General features: G+C 39.7%; 3 protein-coding genes across 14 annotated transcripts in view; 2 read left to right on the top strand and 1 right to left on the bottom strand.

Annotated features, from left to right (window-relative positions):
- RyR (Ryanodine receptor) overlaps positions 1 to 6,766 on the top strand; it is a 33,193-nt gene extending 26,427 nt beyond the window's left edge. For 8 of the 9 annotated variants that reach the window (XM_011302463.1, XM_011302462.1, XM_011302460.1 and 5 more), the window contains 5 exons: positions 251 to 344; positions 430 to 696; positions 2,014 to 5,398; positions 5,727 to 5,892; positions 5,973 to 6,766. In XM_011302463.1, coding sequence (XP_011300765.1) covers positions 251 to 344; positions 430 to 696; positions 2,014 to 5,398; positions 5,727 to 5,892; positions 5,973 to 6,135 — 4,075 coding nt within the window. In that variant the 3' untranslated portion in view covers positions 6,136 to 6,766. The remainder of the gene's footprint in view (positions 1 to 250; positions 345 to 429; positions 697 to 2,013; positions 5,399 to 5,726; positions 5,893 to 5,972) is intronic. The other variant, XM_011302464.1, reaches the window with a different exon arrangement.
- A 266-nt stretch (positions 6,767 to 7,032) lies between these two features.
- On the top strand, positions 7,033 to 10,072 carry LOC105265126 (solute carrier family 35 member F2). 4 transcript variants are annotated; one of them, XM_011302452.1, is made up of 9 exons: positions 7,033 to 7,157; positions 7,807 to 7,922; positions 8,080 to 8,273; positions 8,454 to 8,616; positions 8,779 to 8,935; positions 9,003 to 9,219; positions 9,327 to 9,457; positions 9,710 to 9,878; positions 9,986 to 10,072. In XM_011302452.1, exons 1-9 carry the CDS (start codon positions 7,036 to 7,038, stop codon positions 10,007 to 10,009), a joined length of 1,293 nt encoding a protein of 430 aa, XP_011300754.1. In that variant the 5' UTR covers positions 7,033 to 7,035; the 3' UTR covers positions 10,010 to 10,072. The 4 variants fall into 4 exon arrangements, with proteins under 4 accessions (XP_011300754.1, XP_011300752.1, XP_011300753.1 ...); XM_011302450.1 differs by having other exon boundaries at positions 9,981 to 10,070; XM_011302451.1 differs by lacking the exon at positions 9,986 to 10,072 and having other exon boundaries at positions 9,725 to 9,954.
- On the bottom strand, positions 9,970 to 15,213 carry Ctr9 (RNA polymerase-associated protein Ctr9). The gene is made up of 3 exons (XM_011302453.1): positions 15,091 to 15,213; positions 14,782 to 14,880; positions 9,970 to 14,580 (listed from the first exon to the last, which is right to left on the bottom strand). Exons 1-3 carry the CDS (start codon positions 15,130 to 15,132, stop codon positions 10,927 to 10,929), a joined length of 3,795 nt encoding a protein of 1,264 aa, XP_011300755.1. The 5' UTR covers positions 15,133 to 15,213; the 3' UTR covers positions 9,970 to 10,926.
- Positions 15,214 to 15,456: the final 243 nt, after the last annotated feature.

Below are 15,456 nucleotides of genomic sequence, written 5' to 3'. Positions count from 1 at the left end.
CAGCTATGGCGTGTCTCCGTAGTGAACCGCTTTACAAGTTGAGAAGGTAACATATAATGGTGCTTAACCATAGGATTAATGATGATGAATGATACAGACAGACTTTCATTGCATTCTTATAAAATTTATGCTGACGTAATGTTGATAGTTAAATTTTTCGACGAATCCGTTGAGTGATGCTCTAATTGTTTTGTGGTGATGAATAGATCGGAACAAGCAATATATTCTAATTATTTCAACTAATTTTTAGACATCGTGCAATCAACATTTTTGCAAGAACATATTACGAGCTGTGGCTTCAGGATGAGAATGTTGGACAGGAAATAATGATCGAAGAACTGACGGTAAATATTGGGATTTGGGATTCTTCAGAAATATTAAATACAATTGAGTTAAAAAAAGAAATAAAAAAAATAAATGATCTTCTAGCAAACCTTTGAAGAGGCAGAGTTGAAAAAAATGGATAAAGCAGAAGAAGAAGGAAAACCCGATCCATTAACTCAACTTGTCACAACATTCTGTCGAGGAGCAATGACGGAACGCTCTGGAGCTCTCCAGGAAGACCCACTTTACATGAGCTATGCCCAGATCATCTCTAAATCGTGCGGTGAAGAAGAAGAAGAAGGAGAGGCTGAGGAAGGTGGAGGTGAGGGTGGTGGTGGTGGTGGTGGTGAGGATGGTGGCCCTTCAATTCACGTAAGTTTGACCTCTCGTAGCATTTAATAAATTTTTATCAACACTGAATGTAATTGCCCCCGAGTAATAAAATGTGTAATAGCAAATTTAATACACTATTAATGCATGTCACTATTCTTTTTTTCGAACTTTCTGTATCGGCCAGCAGCCGACGCATAGACTTATATTGGTAAGACGATCTAGTGTCTCGATCCTCGGCGTTATCATCATCGTATCTTATCCTTCTAAAAACCTTTGTCATATTCATCGTAGCACTCATCACTGATAGACCCATTAATCTTTCTTGTATCCATCTCGGTTATCTTGTCGATCATTTGAATATGTGTACTGAGATTAATTGTCTTGTTTATGCTTTCTGAAGAGGCCAATGCATAAATTAATGGTAAGAACATCCAGAATTTCAGGCAGAAACATCATTTTCGGCACTTTATGTAAATTACTGATGAATTGTATCGGATTCGAGTTACATGCTTTGAACTGCTCTTTCAGAAAAAATTATGGATTTAGCTCTCTTTTGATTTGACATTTTTCAACCGTACGCGCATACAGGAATCAATTGGTTAAATTAAATTTCTAATTGTATCAATTAGAGAAGAAAAATTAAAAGCCAACATTTTTCTCGTGTATGAAAACCTACGAATACTAGACATACAACTATTTTACTGATTTTGAAAGTGAAATATTTTGTAGAAACGATTAAAGTACAGCACTATAAAGATCTCAAATGCCTCGTACAAGAAATTTGATTTTTTATGCAAAAATAAAAATAATGGATAAATCTAGACAGATTTTTATTTGATATTCAGAATTCGTTCATAGAGACAGTCTAGTCTATAGGAGTTTAGGATTCTGATAAAATACTCACCTATAGAGAAATTCCCCGTAGAATTATTCCCATAAATAGAATAGTTTCCAAGGATTTTTTGAATTCTCCATAAAACCACTTTATAAGTCGGTGTGACTTTAGGATGCACTTTCTTCTATTGACAATGACAATCTACACCGAGCTCTATCAATCATTCTATTCCTAGCCATCTTCGAAAAAATTATTTCAAAAAATCACCACTGATGAATTTTGATTTCCAATGTTATCAATCTTATTCAATGCTGATACATGAAGAAGATGAATTTAATCATATTTATCTGACATGTTAACTATAACTATGACTCTATTCCTATTTATATTTGCATGAGTGTTCATACTTATAAATTTGTTACGAATTCCACAAAAAATATTAATTTCTCATACGACAATAGTTATTATTTTAAAAAATATTCCCTAGTCCTAAGTGCTTAATTTCTCGTCTCTGTTTGTAGGAACAAGAAATGGAGAAACAAAAGCTCATTTTCCATCAAACTCGCTTGGCAAATCGAGGAGTGGCCGAAATGGTACTTCTCCACATATCAGCTTGCAAAGGAATTCCCAGCGAAATGGTTATGAAAACCCTAGAACTAGGAATTTCAATTCTTCGAGGGGGTAACATAGAGATTCAAAAAGGAATGCTTAATCATCTGAAGGAGAAAAAAGATGTTGGTTTCTTCACCTCGATAGCCGGTTTGATGAATTCATGCGGTGTCTTGGATCTCGATGCTTTTGAAAGGAATACAAAAGCTGAGGGTTTAGGCGTTGGCTCTGAAGGTGCAGCTGGTGAGAAAAATATGCACGACGCTGATTTCACGTGTGCACTATTCAGGTTTATTCAACTGACGTGTGAGGGTCACAATCAGGAGTGGCAGAATTACTTAAGAACCCAAGCAGGCAATACGACGACTGTCAATGTCGTTATCTGCACTGTGGACTATCTCCTCCGACTACAGGAATCGATAATGGATTTTTATTGGCACTATTCTAGTAAAGAGCTTATCGATCCAGCAGGTAAAGCCAATTTTTTTAAAGCCATTGACGTGGCAAGTCAAGTTTTCAACACGCTGACTGAAGTAATTCAGGGTCCCTGCACACAGAATCAACAAGCATTGGCTCACTCTCGTCTCTGGGACGCAGTAGGGGGTTTCCTCTTCTTATTTTCACACATGCAGGACAAATTATCAAAGCACTCAAGCCAAGTTGATCTCCTCAAGGTCCTTCTAAATCTGCAAAAAGATATGATCACAATGATGCTCTCAATGCTTGAAGGAAATGTCGTCAATGGAACAATCGGCAAACAGATGGTGGACACTCTAGTAGAATCCGCAGGGAATGTCGAGCTGATTCTCAAGTACTTCGACATGTTCCTGAAGTTAAAGGATTTAGTAACATCGCCAAGTTTCTTAGAAATTGATTCGAATAATGACGGCTGGGTGTATCCCAAGGATTTCAAAGAAAAGATGGAACAGCAGAAGAGTTACACTCCCGAGGAGATTGAATTCATGTTAGCCTGCTGTGAGACTAATCACGATGGAAAGATCAATTATGCAGCATTCATGGGTCGCTTCCACGAACCCGCTAAGGAGATCGGTTTTAATCTCGCAGTGTTGCTCACTAATTTATCAGAGCACATGCCCAATGAGCCTCGGCTCGCAAGATTTCTCGAGACGGCGGGCTCAGTTCTCAACTATTTCGAGCCCTTCCTCGGTAGAATTGAAATTTTAAACGGCAATAAGAAAATCGAGCGAGTTTATTTCGAGATTAAAGAATCGAATATTGAACAGTGGGAAAAACCCCAGATCAAGGAGTCTAAGAGACAGTACTTTTACACTACAGTGGTGGATGCTGGAGACAAAGAGTTACTTGAGACATTCATAAATTTCTGTGAAGACGCTATCTTTGAGATGCAGCATGCAAGTTCTCTGATGGCAGTGGAAGACTCGGTTGGTCCAAATAAAGTTAGAGAGTCATCGTACACTTATTTGGGTGATGACGAGGAGGAGAAGAACAAGGATCCATTTAGGAGAGGCTTGCAAGTCTTCAAAGACGGTGTTTCACTTTTTTTCTCCATGTTTTCACCTGCTAATATCAAGACAAAAATAGCTGAGATGCAGCAGATGACCATTCCCGAATTAATCGTTGGATTCTTCAGGATGATGTTCTATGCTGTTTATTACTCTGGATTCGGTATTGGAGTTATTCTTAATTATTTCTTGAAGATCCTGTTGACATTGATGAGGGGACCAAATACAGAGGAGGAAGTTGTGGAGGTGAAGGAAGAGGAGGAGAAGCCATTGCGGCACTTGCCAGCCCTACCACCAACACCGGATGAATCTAATCTCCAGATCCAGGCGTTTGGAATGGATATAACTAAGGAGGATGGTGGACAGATGAAGATAGCACCACACGAGTCAAATACGCTAACACCACAATCGAGTATGGAAGAGGCTGGTGAAAGTACTCCAGAAGAGGGAGTAGGGGATGAAGCGAACAAGCCTGGAGATTCAGAAGGTCCGATGTCATTTGCAGACCTCCTTGGAGGTGAACAGGCAAAAGCAGAAGCTGCTGCCGCCGCTGAGGCTGCTGCAGCTCAGGAAGCGGCAATGGCGGCGATTGCTGCTAATAAACAAGTTCCCTCAGTCGAACCTACAGCAGTTCATGGAACAGATTCAAAATATTACAAAAGAATTGTCTCTTATTTGGCAAGAAAGTTCTACAGTCTCAAGTGGATGGCCCTGGTGCTCGCCTTTTCCATCAATTTCACCCTGCTGTGCTACAGGGTTACCTCACTTGATGCTGCTGGTGGTGACAGCAGTAAGGAATTGCTGACTGACATAATTGGAGATGCGTCCGGAGAGGGTTCTGGCTCCGGAGGTGGTCCATTCGAAGCTAGTGGTGGAGGGGAAGAGGGCTCTGGGGAGGATATGGAAGATCTTCTGGAGTACGTCGATGTGCCTGAGGATTATCAGTATATGTCTTATGTAATGAGGTGCATGGCTGTCGTGCACACTATTGTCTCGCTTGCTATGCTCATCGCTTATTATCAGCTTAAAGTACCACTGGCTATATTCAAAAGAGAGAAGGAAATAGCTAGGAGAGTAGAGTTTGATGGATTATATATTGCTGAGAGTCCAGATGAGGACGACATCAAAGCGCACTGGGATAAAATGGTCATTTCAGCGAAATCATTTCCCGATAATTATTGGGATAAATTCGTGAAGAAGAAAGTCAGACAGAAATACAGTGAGACGTATGATTTTGATTATATTAGTAATCTCCTTGGACTCGAGAAGACATCGTTCAGTCAACAGGAGAATGATGGCAGTGGAATTTTTCATCGATTTACCACTTGGGATTGGAGATATTCAATTTGGAAGGGAGGAGTTACAATCACTGATAATTCATTCTTGTACAGTTTCTTCTATCTTATATTCTCCATTGCTGGCAACTATAACTATTTCTTCTTTGCTGCTCATCTGCTTGATGTAGCAGTGGGCATCAAGGCCCTCAGAACCATTCTCCAATCTGTAACGCACAATGGCAAGCAACTACTCATGACTGTGGGATTGTTAACCATTATTGTGTATATTTACACGGTTATTGCGTTCAATTTTTTCCGAAAGTTCTATGTGCAAGAGGAGGAGGGCGAGGTGGATAGAAAGTGTCATGATATGTTGTCATGCTTCACTTTTCATCTTTATAAGGGGGTCAGAGCTGGTGGAGGTATTGGAGATGAGATTGAAGCACCGGATGGAGATGACTCAGAATTGTACAGAATTATATTTGACATCACATTCTTCTTCTTTGTCATCGTTATTCTGCTTGCTATTATTCAGGGTGAGTGTACACTCTTTTTTCGAACTTACAATATTTTAACTGTCTTGTGGAAACCACTCAAATGGTTAGTTTTCAAATATCATAAAAAATAATGGAGATAATGATGAATAAACATTTTTTTAATGTTTACCTATTATTTTTTAACAATAATCATTGGAGTGGTTTTCAGGAATATTTTAGACTTGAGCGTGCAGTAACTGGCCGATTGTGAGGTTTGTTGTCACACGCGTGCACTCACAAGATAAAAATCAAAACAAAGATTGCATTCCGCAGATAGAAGATACCGCAGATACCAGTTCTTATATGAGAAAAAAACTTGGGATTTTAGGTTTGATTATCGATGCGTTTGGTGAACTTCGTGATCAACTCGAAAGCGTAAAAACCAATATGGAAAGTAATTGTTTCATCTGCGGCCTTGGAAAGGACTATTTCGAATCGGTGCCACATGGATTCGATACGCACGTACAAAAGGAACACAATCTCGCAAATTATATGTGAGTGCCGACAAAGATAGAGCAAACATTTATTCTTATAATTCGGCCAGTTTTGTTGACCATTTTGTTATGTACGCTAGGTTCTTCCTCATGCACCTCATCAATAAACCAGACACCGAGTATACGGGTCAAGAGACTTACGTGTGGAATATGTATCAACAAAGAGTGTGGGACTTCTTTCCAGTGGGTGATTGCTTCCGAAAACAAACCGAGGCTGTCGAGGAGGATGTCAAAAAGAAATAGTTTCATACATACTTTTTCCTTCGAAATTTGGTGAGCTACGAGGGCGTTGAAACATTGAATGGAAAAAATTAATAATTATTACACAGACAATCTTAAGTAGTAGCGAGCCTCGAGCAGATTTCAAGCTCGTCTGTGGCATTGAAATAAAATTTGTCAAAGCTGTAGGATTTTTAAAAATTACATATTAGTAGCGCCAAAACCTGTCGCAATTGAATTCACCTATTTTTTCAATTTTGTAATGGCTCGATGCGATTGTGAAGTCACTGGAATTTCTTCATTTACATGAATTAAAATAAATGTTAAAAAATGTTCAAATCATTTGAAAAATGGTAATGGCACAACAAAATGAGGAGACGTTTCTCTTAATTTTAATTAATTAATCAATCAATTTGTTATTCTTGACTATGTTTAAATGAATATATCTGTTATTTATTGGTGAGACGTTATTATATACAAGTGAATTTGTGGGTTCTTCAACGAATAATCTACGGTGAATTTCTTTTTTCTTTCGTTTTCTCCTCAACTGTAATGACTGACCTCATCATGTTATCAATTGATATTGTTAGAGTATTGTAAATAAAAGGACATTCTTCGGCAGGGCTATCCGAGAATAAAAATATTTAAAGTGTTATCTGCTTTAATAATTATTTTCATTTAGTAACTTAAGGATGGCTAAATAATATATTTCCTCGAATTCGAGTTTGCAATCCAAGTGGCAAAATGTGCTGATCGAATTAATGGAGTGGTGGAGGTGAACGACAGTACGTAATACCCTAAAAAGAACAAGGAGGGATGAGATTTGTGTAGAGAGGAATGAGAAGAAATGGGGTCGCGCAAGCGTCGAGTGAACATCAGCCTCGACGGATCTTATACGTAGTTAGTAGTGGTCCAGACTGGAAAATGCATCATTGCACGGGATTGTCGGCCTGTACTCGTGTCTGCCATCAAAATCAAAATATGCAGCCCCGTAATAACGGGATATGTGATAAAATAGAGAATTATATATCAGAATTGAGCCAGTGGTGAGTTGTTAATTTAATCTTATGATGATTATGTCAACCCACTGGATGGTATTCTGAGAGTACAGTTTCTGGTATCTCGAAGGGTGGTTCCCGGGTTAAAATCTCGAGTCGTGTTTACTATGCATTTCTTACCCGGTGCGCGTACATTTTCAGCATTTTTTTTTCACCACTAATTGAATACTCTTTAAGACTAGCTAAACATATTCGTGAAAATCACATTTTACACAAACATTTTAATTATTTATTGCAAAATTCAAAATTTAAAAAATTTATTTTTTTTTTCGCTCCCCATTTTCATAACTTAGTATTTCAATTTTTTAATTCTTCCAATTTAATATCAAGTGAAGAATTAAACCGAATTGTGTACTATGAAAATCCAGTCGGTTTTATTTATTGATAATAATGGTGAATTTCATCTAAAATTCTCTATTAATTAATAACGACAGTAATATATTTGATAAGGCAACTCTGTCTTTATATTCTTATCATTACGGCACTCGACGAATCCAATTCGAACTTTACTCGTAAGAAAAAGCGTAGAATAAAGTTGAAAGTTCTGAATAATAACCGAATCTCATCTCAACACACATTTCCACGACCAAAATCTATTTAACACTGTCTGAATCTAATTAATTACCATTCTTATCAGGTCAGTATGGAGAACAATAATCCTGGGCCAGTTCCTGTCGATAGTTCTGTACTGGATGACACAGCTAAATCATCACATAAATACAGTGTCTCTACCAAAGCTTGCAATACCCACAGGTAAAATAGTAAAGAAAAAAAAAAGATAGAAAAAGGAAAGCGCTCTTACACAATTCAACTGAAAGCATTGAAAAAACTTCTATTCAGCGCGTGAACGGGAGAAAAAAATCTCCACCCACTACTCAGTACTGAATAAACTTTTTTCTCCTGACAATAGGACAAAATATGCCACACTATGCAATGATGTGCCTGGTGTATACGACGTGGATGTCGTGCAGAGGTGCAGGCAATGGACTATTCTCCGTCCTAAAGTCCCGGGGTTGGCGGTACCTATTGCTCGCTCTCATAGATGTTGAGGCGAACACTCTTATAACTTCCTCGCATCAGTTTACCAGCCTTGCCAGTATACAGGTAAAAAATTAACCGAAGAATGAAAAGGAATCGAGCAACTTTTCCATCGGCCCACTGCACTCTATTTTTTTAATAAATCCCCAAATAATTCGGAATTTTATATTATTCGAGAAAACAAGTGCCGAGGGAATCGCAAATTGCAGATTAAATTAATTAAAAATTGGTTACTTTGCCATTTAGTTGCTGGATTGCGTAGCAATTCCCGTTGCGCTGGCACTCTCATGCCTTGTGCTTGGTGTGAGATATCGAATTGTTCACATTGTGGGAATTTCTGTCTGCCTCATGGGAGTTGGGTGTCTGGTGTGGGCTGGAATTGATGACAATAAAGATCTTGGTGTTAATGGTGAGTAGAAAAATCAATAACAATATTCGAGGTATAAAAAAGTATATACATTAATAGTAGAAAAAAAAATGGTTTTGTTGAATTTCATTGTCGAAATTTAATCACAAGACGATGCAGCTGTAAAACTTAAAACTTTTACCGTATTTTCTCAACTTTTAACAGCAAAAAATCAACTGGTCGGTGATATGCTGTGCCTGGGTGGAGCAGTCCTTTTTTCAGTGACAACTGTTCTCCAAGAATTGGCAGTAAAGAGCGTTGACATCATTGAATATCTCGGGATGATTGGATTCTTTGGAACAATTTTAAGTTGCATTCAAGTGTAAGTATACCGAACCAGTTATTGTCTTTCAAAGCGAAAACTTAATTTCCATGTCTTTTCAACTCAGCGGGGTATTGGAGAGACTTCAAATGGAATCAGCAACCTGGACCACAGTAACACCAGTTGTCATTACTGCCCTGATATTTTATTGCATCACTCAGTTCGTATTCTTCTCGCTTGTTCCCGTCATTCTGTTCGAATCTGGTGCAACAGCATTACAATTGGCCCTTCTCACTGCAGATTTTTTCAATGTTCTTATCGGCATGTTGGCTCGTGAATACAAGGTACGAGAATGACCATTCCATCTTCATTAATCCCGATTTTATGCCATTTTATGAGAATTCGTCTTCAGGAAACCCAAAAAATCAAGAAAACATCCATATTTTTTCAGTTCCACACATTGTACTTCCTCTCTTACACATTAACAATGACTGGAATATTTATTTATGCCATAAAAAGAACTCCGATGTCTTCAGGCTCGAGAAGACAACAGCAACTTGAGACGCCAGCTCCAGATTACAGGTAATGAAGTATAGAAATAATAAATTCTGTGCTGAAGTGATCAAATTAGTCTTCTATGACTATCTTTGATACTTAACCACTGAGTTAAATACTCGAAAGGCTCATGATCATGAACATTAAAAATTAATATCATTGATTAACTACAATGTCCCGCCTCTATGATTATTGGAAATTAATTGGAAAATCTCATCACATCAAAATCATCATCTTGATTTCATGTATAAAAAAATCACACACCAATGGGACTTAAAGTGACGTGATTTTAAGACGTATGTCTCATCCTGACGGTGGTGAAGTGGAGATGGCAACGAGCTCGGGTATGTCAGCAGTGAGTGGTACCTTAGATGTAATGGACATCAAAGCTTCCTCGACACTTGGCAGCGAACGAGAGACCATGGATGCAACAAGTCTTCCATTGAGTGTGAGCTCCGACACAGCTTTTACCTCGTTCTATGGCAGTCAAGCTAACTTGTAAAATAATTCCTCCCTGAATTAATAATAACTATTGAACTTCTATTTGAAGAATAGAAAAGGACGAAGCGGATGTACTAAAGAATCCCAGTGATTCACATCTCATTTCTTCCATCTTCTCGCCGAGAAAAAAAGATGAACAAATCAATACGAATTGCATAAGAGCACATAATTTACTCTGAACAAAACGTGGACCACGTTGTGCGAGAGGAGTAACTTCTAGTTCTTCCTAGAATAATAACATGCGGCCTAGAACTGCCGCCTCTAGGCGTGGCTTTGTGTAAGGAAAAAAAAAAACATTTCTCGGTAAGAGAAACTGCGGGAAATTCGTAACGAAAAATAACAATAATTATTAATTATGGGAATATTTCCTATGTAATTGAGAGAATCGTTTTTTCCTAGTCGATCCGAGATATACGTAAATTAATCATGCGAGTATAAAAAAAAAACAAGCGCACATAAGTCTAGTTATTAAATTATTGATATATACCGACCTGTCTATCTGTTCTATTACAAATATTTTTATTTTCGATATACTCGAGCTCTCTCAACTATGAAGAGAGCTGCTATTTGACTGAAACGAATAATGTGCCACAAATGGTTTTTAATTTTTTATTCAGAATTGTTATTAGATTTACTTTACATAGATTACACAAAATTCTGTAATATATTTTGTGATTTACTGTTTTCATTTCCAGTTTTATAATGAAAAAATAAATCGAGTCAAGCGAAAAGGTATAATGGAAAAACTGAGGCAAGGAAACGTTAACTCATCAATGCTGACTCACTCATACTTTTTATTGCTCAATCAAAAAAAAACAAAAAAACGAATATGTAATTTAGAAAAGGAAGTATTTCATGGTCTACCAGTCTTTCTTTATACACTTTGTTACATTACTTAAAAAATAAACTCATAATATCTTCATGAATCTAGTAAAAATTCTAAAGAAAGTAAGGCTAAAAATATAAGTTGAAAGTTGATGTCCATTCCCCTCTAATTAATCCGATTTAGCTGGGGAGGCCGACCTCGATTGACTGTTCCTCTCGGACGCCGAGCGGGAAGCACTGCGCGATCTGGATATGGACCTCGATTTCGATTTCGACCTTGACCGTGAACCACTGGCTGATCGGGACCTCGACCTTGATTTTGATCGGCTCCTTTTAGAACCAGATCTCGACCTCGATCTGGACCTCGAGCGTGACTTTGATCTTGAGCCACTTCGAGAACGACTCCGTGATCTTGAAGAACGTCTTGAGCCAGATTTCGAACGTGAGCGTGAACGTGAACGAGACCGCGACCTCGACCCACTTTTTCGTGAGCCCGATCTCGATCTTGAACGGGATTTTGATCTCGCTCCACTTCTTGATCTGGATCTTGACATTGATCTTGATTTGGATCGACTTTTACGGGAGCCAGATCGTGATCGTGATCGTGATCGAGAGTTGCCCCTGGAGCGATTTCTAGAGCCTGAACGTGACCGAGAACGAGAACGCGATCCCGAATGAGAACGAGAACGAGAACGAGAACGAGAACGAGAACGAGAACGAGAACGAGAACGAGAACGAGAACGTGAACCTGAATGAGTGCGGGGACGTGATCGTGATCGTGATCGTGATCGAGATCGAGATTGAGATTGCGATGGAGATCGGGATCGGGATCGAGAACGAGATCGAGACCTTGACCGAGAAGCCCTAGAACCCTCTGAATCCGACAGAATCCTCTTCTTGCCTTTTGAACCTTTGCTTGTTCCTGCCTCATCCCCACTAGCAATCTTGAGTTCATCACTGTCCGACTCACTAGTAGAGATAGTCTCTTTCGACAGGAACTTAGAATTGTGACGAGTGACTTCTGGAGCAGCCCCAGACTTCCTGTGCCTCTTTCCAGTGCCCAGCTTTCTTCCTCGTTTGGCCTTGGGTCTGTCGCTCTCCGAGCCCCCACTCTCATCATTTTTCTTGCGACCTCTTCCCCTGCTCTTTTTCTCCTTGCCTTCACCACTGGCCTTCCTCTTCCTCTTCTTCTCTCTGGGAGCTTCCTCCCTCCGTTCGTCACCCCCAGAGCCCCCAGAATCGCTGACATATTGCTCAGACCTGGCTTTCTTCCCCTTCTTGCCAGCTTTCTCATTGGGCATCTCCCCAAACACCAGGGCATTCTTCGTTTTCTCAACATATTCCTGACGTTTCTGTAGCAAAGCCTCCTGGTTCTGCTTCCTCAACTCTTCCATCTGCTTCTGCTGTTCAGATTGACGTAACTTGAACGCCTGCCTCTCCTCCTCTTGCTTCCGCCTGAGCATCTTCTCCTCTTCATCAAGACGCCTGGCTCTGGCGACATGATACTGCGCTTGGGAGAGAAGATCCTGACATCTCTTGGCCTCAGTCTCCGCCAACTGTGTCATTCTATCTCCATTAGCAGTCAAATACTGGAAGTACTTATGCGACAATCCCAACTCGTGTACTGCTTGGAGGACAGTTGTCAGCGTCGACTTTTCATCCTTGAGAATTTGTGTGGCGAGTCGTTGAAGCACAAGAGCAATATTAAACAATAATATTGTATCCTGAGGAGCAACTCTCCTAGCCTTGAGAAGTGTCATTTTAGCTTCCTTCAACTTGCCAGCTTTGAAGTAGGCCCTAGCGAGATACTGCAATACCTCCACGTGATGATACTTATAAAATTTGCGAAGGCAGTTCTCATACATCTGTATGGCACTGACAAACTGCTTCTGCTCCACATAAATGTGTGCAATATTCAGCCATACGTCGCAAAACTCAGCAGTTGCCTCTCTCACTTGCGCAAATATATCACGAGCTTCATTAACAGCCCCTTTATGAGCTAAAACAGCTCCAATTCCATTAGCTGCCCAAATATTTTTGGGATCATTTCGCAAAACTTGTTTATACATCGCGAGCGCTCGATCCTGGTGCCTCTTCTCCTTCTCCTTATCCTTACCACTTTGATGAAGGGTCTGCAGCCAAATATTTCCAAGTGCAATTAGCGAATAAGCATCAGTACTCGTCGAAGGATTATTCAGAATCCTTTCGAATTTTCTCTGTCCCGGTCCCCACTCCATTTTAGCCAAATGAAGATTACCGAGTAATGACCAAGCATCAGGATGCTCGCTGTTAATTCTGAGGGCGTCCTTGAACCAATCGGAAGCCTCGTAAATCTGCCCCTTATCCCTGGCCATACAACCCAATCTCAAGTAGCAGTCCATGTAATTAGGATGCTCCTTAAGGATGTCTTTGTACAATTTTTCAGCACGATCAAAAACACAGAGGGCCTCGTTTAATCTAGCGAGATTGTAAGTTGTTGTTACAGCAATTGAATTGTAGTAGGTTGGATCATCCTGTGCATCGCACTTAGACCTTGTCAAAGACTCCTCCAGGTTTCTTCGAGCTTCCTCGAGATTTCCTAAACGATAATGGAGAGATCCAACGTTGTTGAGAATCTCTGGAGGAATATCTGCTTCGACTTTCTCTTTGAGAATTCTTGTGGCTGTTCCATAGGCATTCAGAGCTGCTGTCAAGTCACTCTGTTCCAGGATTTGCGCCAGTTCGATCCAGGCTTCTACGTCATCTGGGAATTGTTCAGTGACTTTTCTCAGGTGATTCTTGGCAATGTCTCTTTTTGATTGAGAGGAAGAATTGGCGTATAATGAACCAAGGATCTTCATAGTTTCGTAATTGCCAGGTTGAACCTTGAGAACTTTTTCAAAACACTGGGCTGCATTCTCAGAATCCCCTCGATAAATGTACATCTGTCCCAAACCAAAATGTGGAAGCACGAAGGCCGGTGGGGCGAATTGGGTCGCCTGATAGTAATACTGAAAGGCTTGATCGTAGTCCCCCTGGACGTGGAAGGCTCTAGCGAGTTGATAGCAACTCTCAGCCCTCATGGCTTCATTTTCAGTGTTGTGGAAGGCGTGGAGAGCCAGACGAACTTTGGAATAGTCCTTTTTGAAGAAAAAGTGGTTGGCTAAATGATTAAGAACCATGGGATTAGTGGACTCGATGGTGTAGGCCTTGGAAAGCATCTGGACTCCTATTCGTATGCTTTCCGGATTTTGCTGATTAAGTTTGAGAACTGAAAGACCCACCAAGGCTCCCACACACTGGCCATCCAGTTGGAGAGCCCTCTCGAAAGCTAATTTGGCTTTATCCTGATTGTTCAATTTCATAAAGCAATGACCCATACCCAATCTCACAGCTGCTGGACAGTTTGGGTTTGTTCTTAGAGCCTTTTTATAAAATGCCAGTGCTCCCCGGTAATCTTTCTTATTGAAGGCAATGCAGGCTTTACCCAGGAGGGAGGGAATGTTGTTGGGGGATTGATTGAGCACAAAGTTGAATTGTGCATCAGCTTGCTCCATCTTGTCCCCTTCCAGCAAGCAGAAGTAGGCACGTCCCAGCAAATGGTTCTGATCATACATGATGATCTTGTCGGCGGTCGTATATAGAAGGGTTGCTTTTGTGAATAAATCTCGTTTCTTATCCTTGTTCTTCTCCCGATTAGCCTCTTGGACATAGTAAGCAGCCAATATATCCAGGGCACGCATTTGGTCCTTCTCATAGTCACGGTAGTCGACATTGGCGTCAATTCTGGAGGACTCGAGGATCTTGATGAAATCCTCGATTTTGTGTTGTTTATAGTACTCCAGCTGTTTAAAATGCATTCATTAGAATTTACACAATTATAAGTCTAGATGTATTTGAATAAAGGGAGAAAAAAAGAAAAACACCAATTGTTCGGAGAATAATAAAGATGATAATAATAAAATGTTATAATCCGATTTGAAAGGCAATATGTCATTTTTTTAAATGAGAATAATTATAAATAATATTAAAAGAATTAAACTTACAGCCAAATTGACCCAAATACTGAGCTGGGCATGCTCTTGTCGGAGAATACCGAGGACTTCATCACCGTCCGGTAATTGATCCAAACACAATTCAATCACCTGTGAAATAAAAGTGGAGCATAAATATATTATTGAAATGGGGTGTAATCACACACTCCCGAAGCCCGCTCTCACTGAAATTTTCAGGTTAGGTTTATTGTTACGTGTCCAAGCATCTTGGATAACAATTATTTCCTCACTTTTAATCTGTTTACATGATTCAATAGATTAGAGGCACACCTAAGATTTATTTTATGTGAAAATACTCACTTCATCCGTATCACGGAGTGGAATCTCGATGGATCCCGCCATGGCGGTATAAAAACCTTCTGATAACTGATTTATATATTATCCAGAAAAACCGGAGAACTCGTATATGCACATCTAAAACTCTAATGGTGGGACGTTTGTTGCCGAGGTCCGCCGAATATTGCCGACTGCCGGGATTCAATGTCAAGAGCGCGTTTTATGATACATTTCAACTGGATTCGATCTGTAGAATATCATTGAGAGTCGAGAATTGAATGAGATTAATCGTTCTCGAAAAATAGAAAGAATGACAATCTATTTAAATTCAATTTAATTCTGATTAATGGATTAAAATACTTTTGTTTTCAATTTGTACAGATGGCAATA

The sequence above is a fragment of the Fopius arisanus genome, unplaced genomic scaffold (assembly GCF_000806365.1).
Source record: "Fopius arisanus strain USDA-PBARC FA_bdor unplaced genomic scaffold, ASM80636v1 scaffold00027, whole genome shotgun sequence".
Lineage (NCBI taxonomy): Eukaryota > Metazoa > Arthropoda > Insecta > Hymenoptera > Braconidae > Fopius > Fopius arisanus.
The sequence above is the reverse complement of the archived record's forward strand: the minus strand, read 5'-3'. Positions and strand labels throughout refer to the sequence as shown.

Coding starts and splice junctions, on each gene's coding strand:
- LOC105265126 (XM_011302449.1), top strand. CDS start 7,036: ATGCATCATTGCACGGGATTGTCGGCCTGTACTCGTGTCTGCCATCAA. Junction 7,158..7,806: donor ATATCAGAATTGAGCCAGTG/GTGAGTTGTTAA, acceptor CATTCTTATCAG/GTCAGTATGGAGAACAATAA. Junction 7,923..8,079: donor AAAGCTTGCAATACCCACAG/GTAAAATAGTAA, acceptor TCCTGACAATAG/GACAAAATATGCCACACTAT.
- Ctr9 (XM_011302453.1), bottom strand. CDS start 15,132: ATGGCGGGATCCATCGAGATTCCACTCCGTGATACGGATGAA. Junction 14,881..15,090: donor CACTCCGTGATACGGATGAA/GTGAGTATTTTC, acceptor TTTATTTCACAG/GTGATTGAATTGTGTTTGGA. Junction 14,581..14,781: donor GTATTTGGGTCAATTTGGCT/GTAAGTTTAATT, acceptor CATTTTAAACAG/CTGGAGTACTATAAACAACA.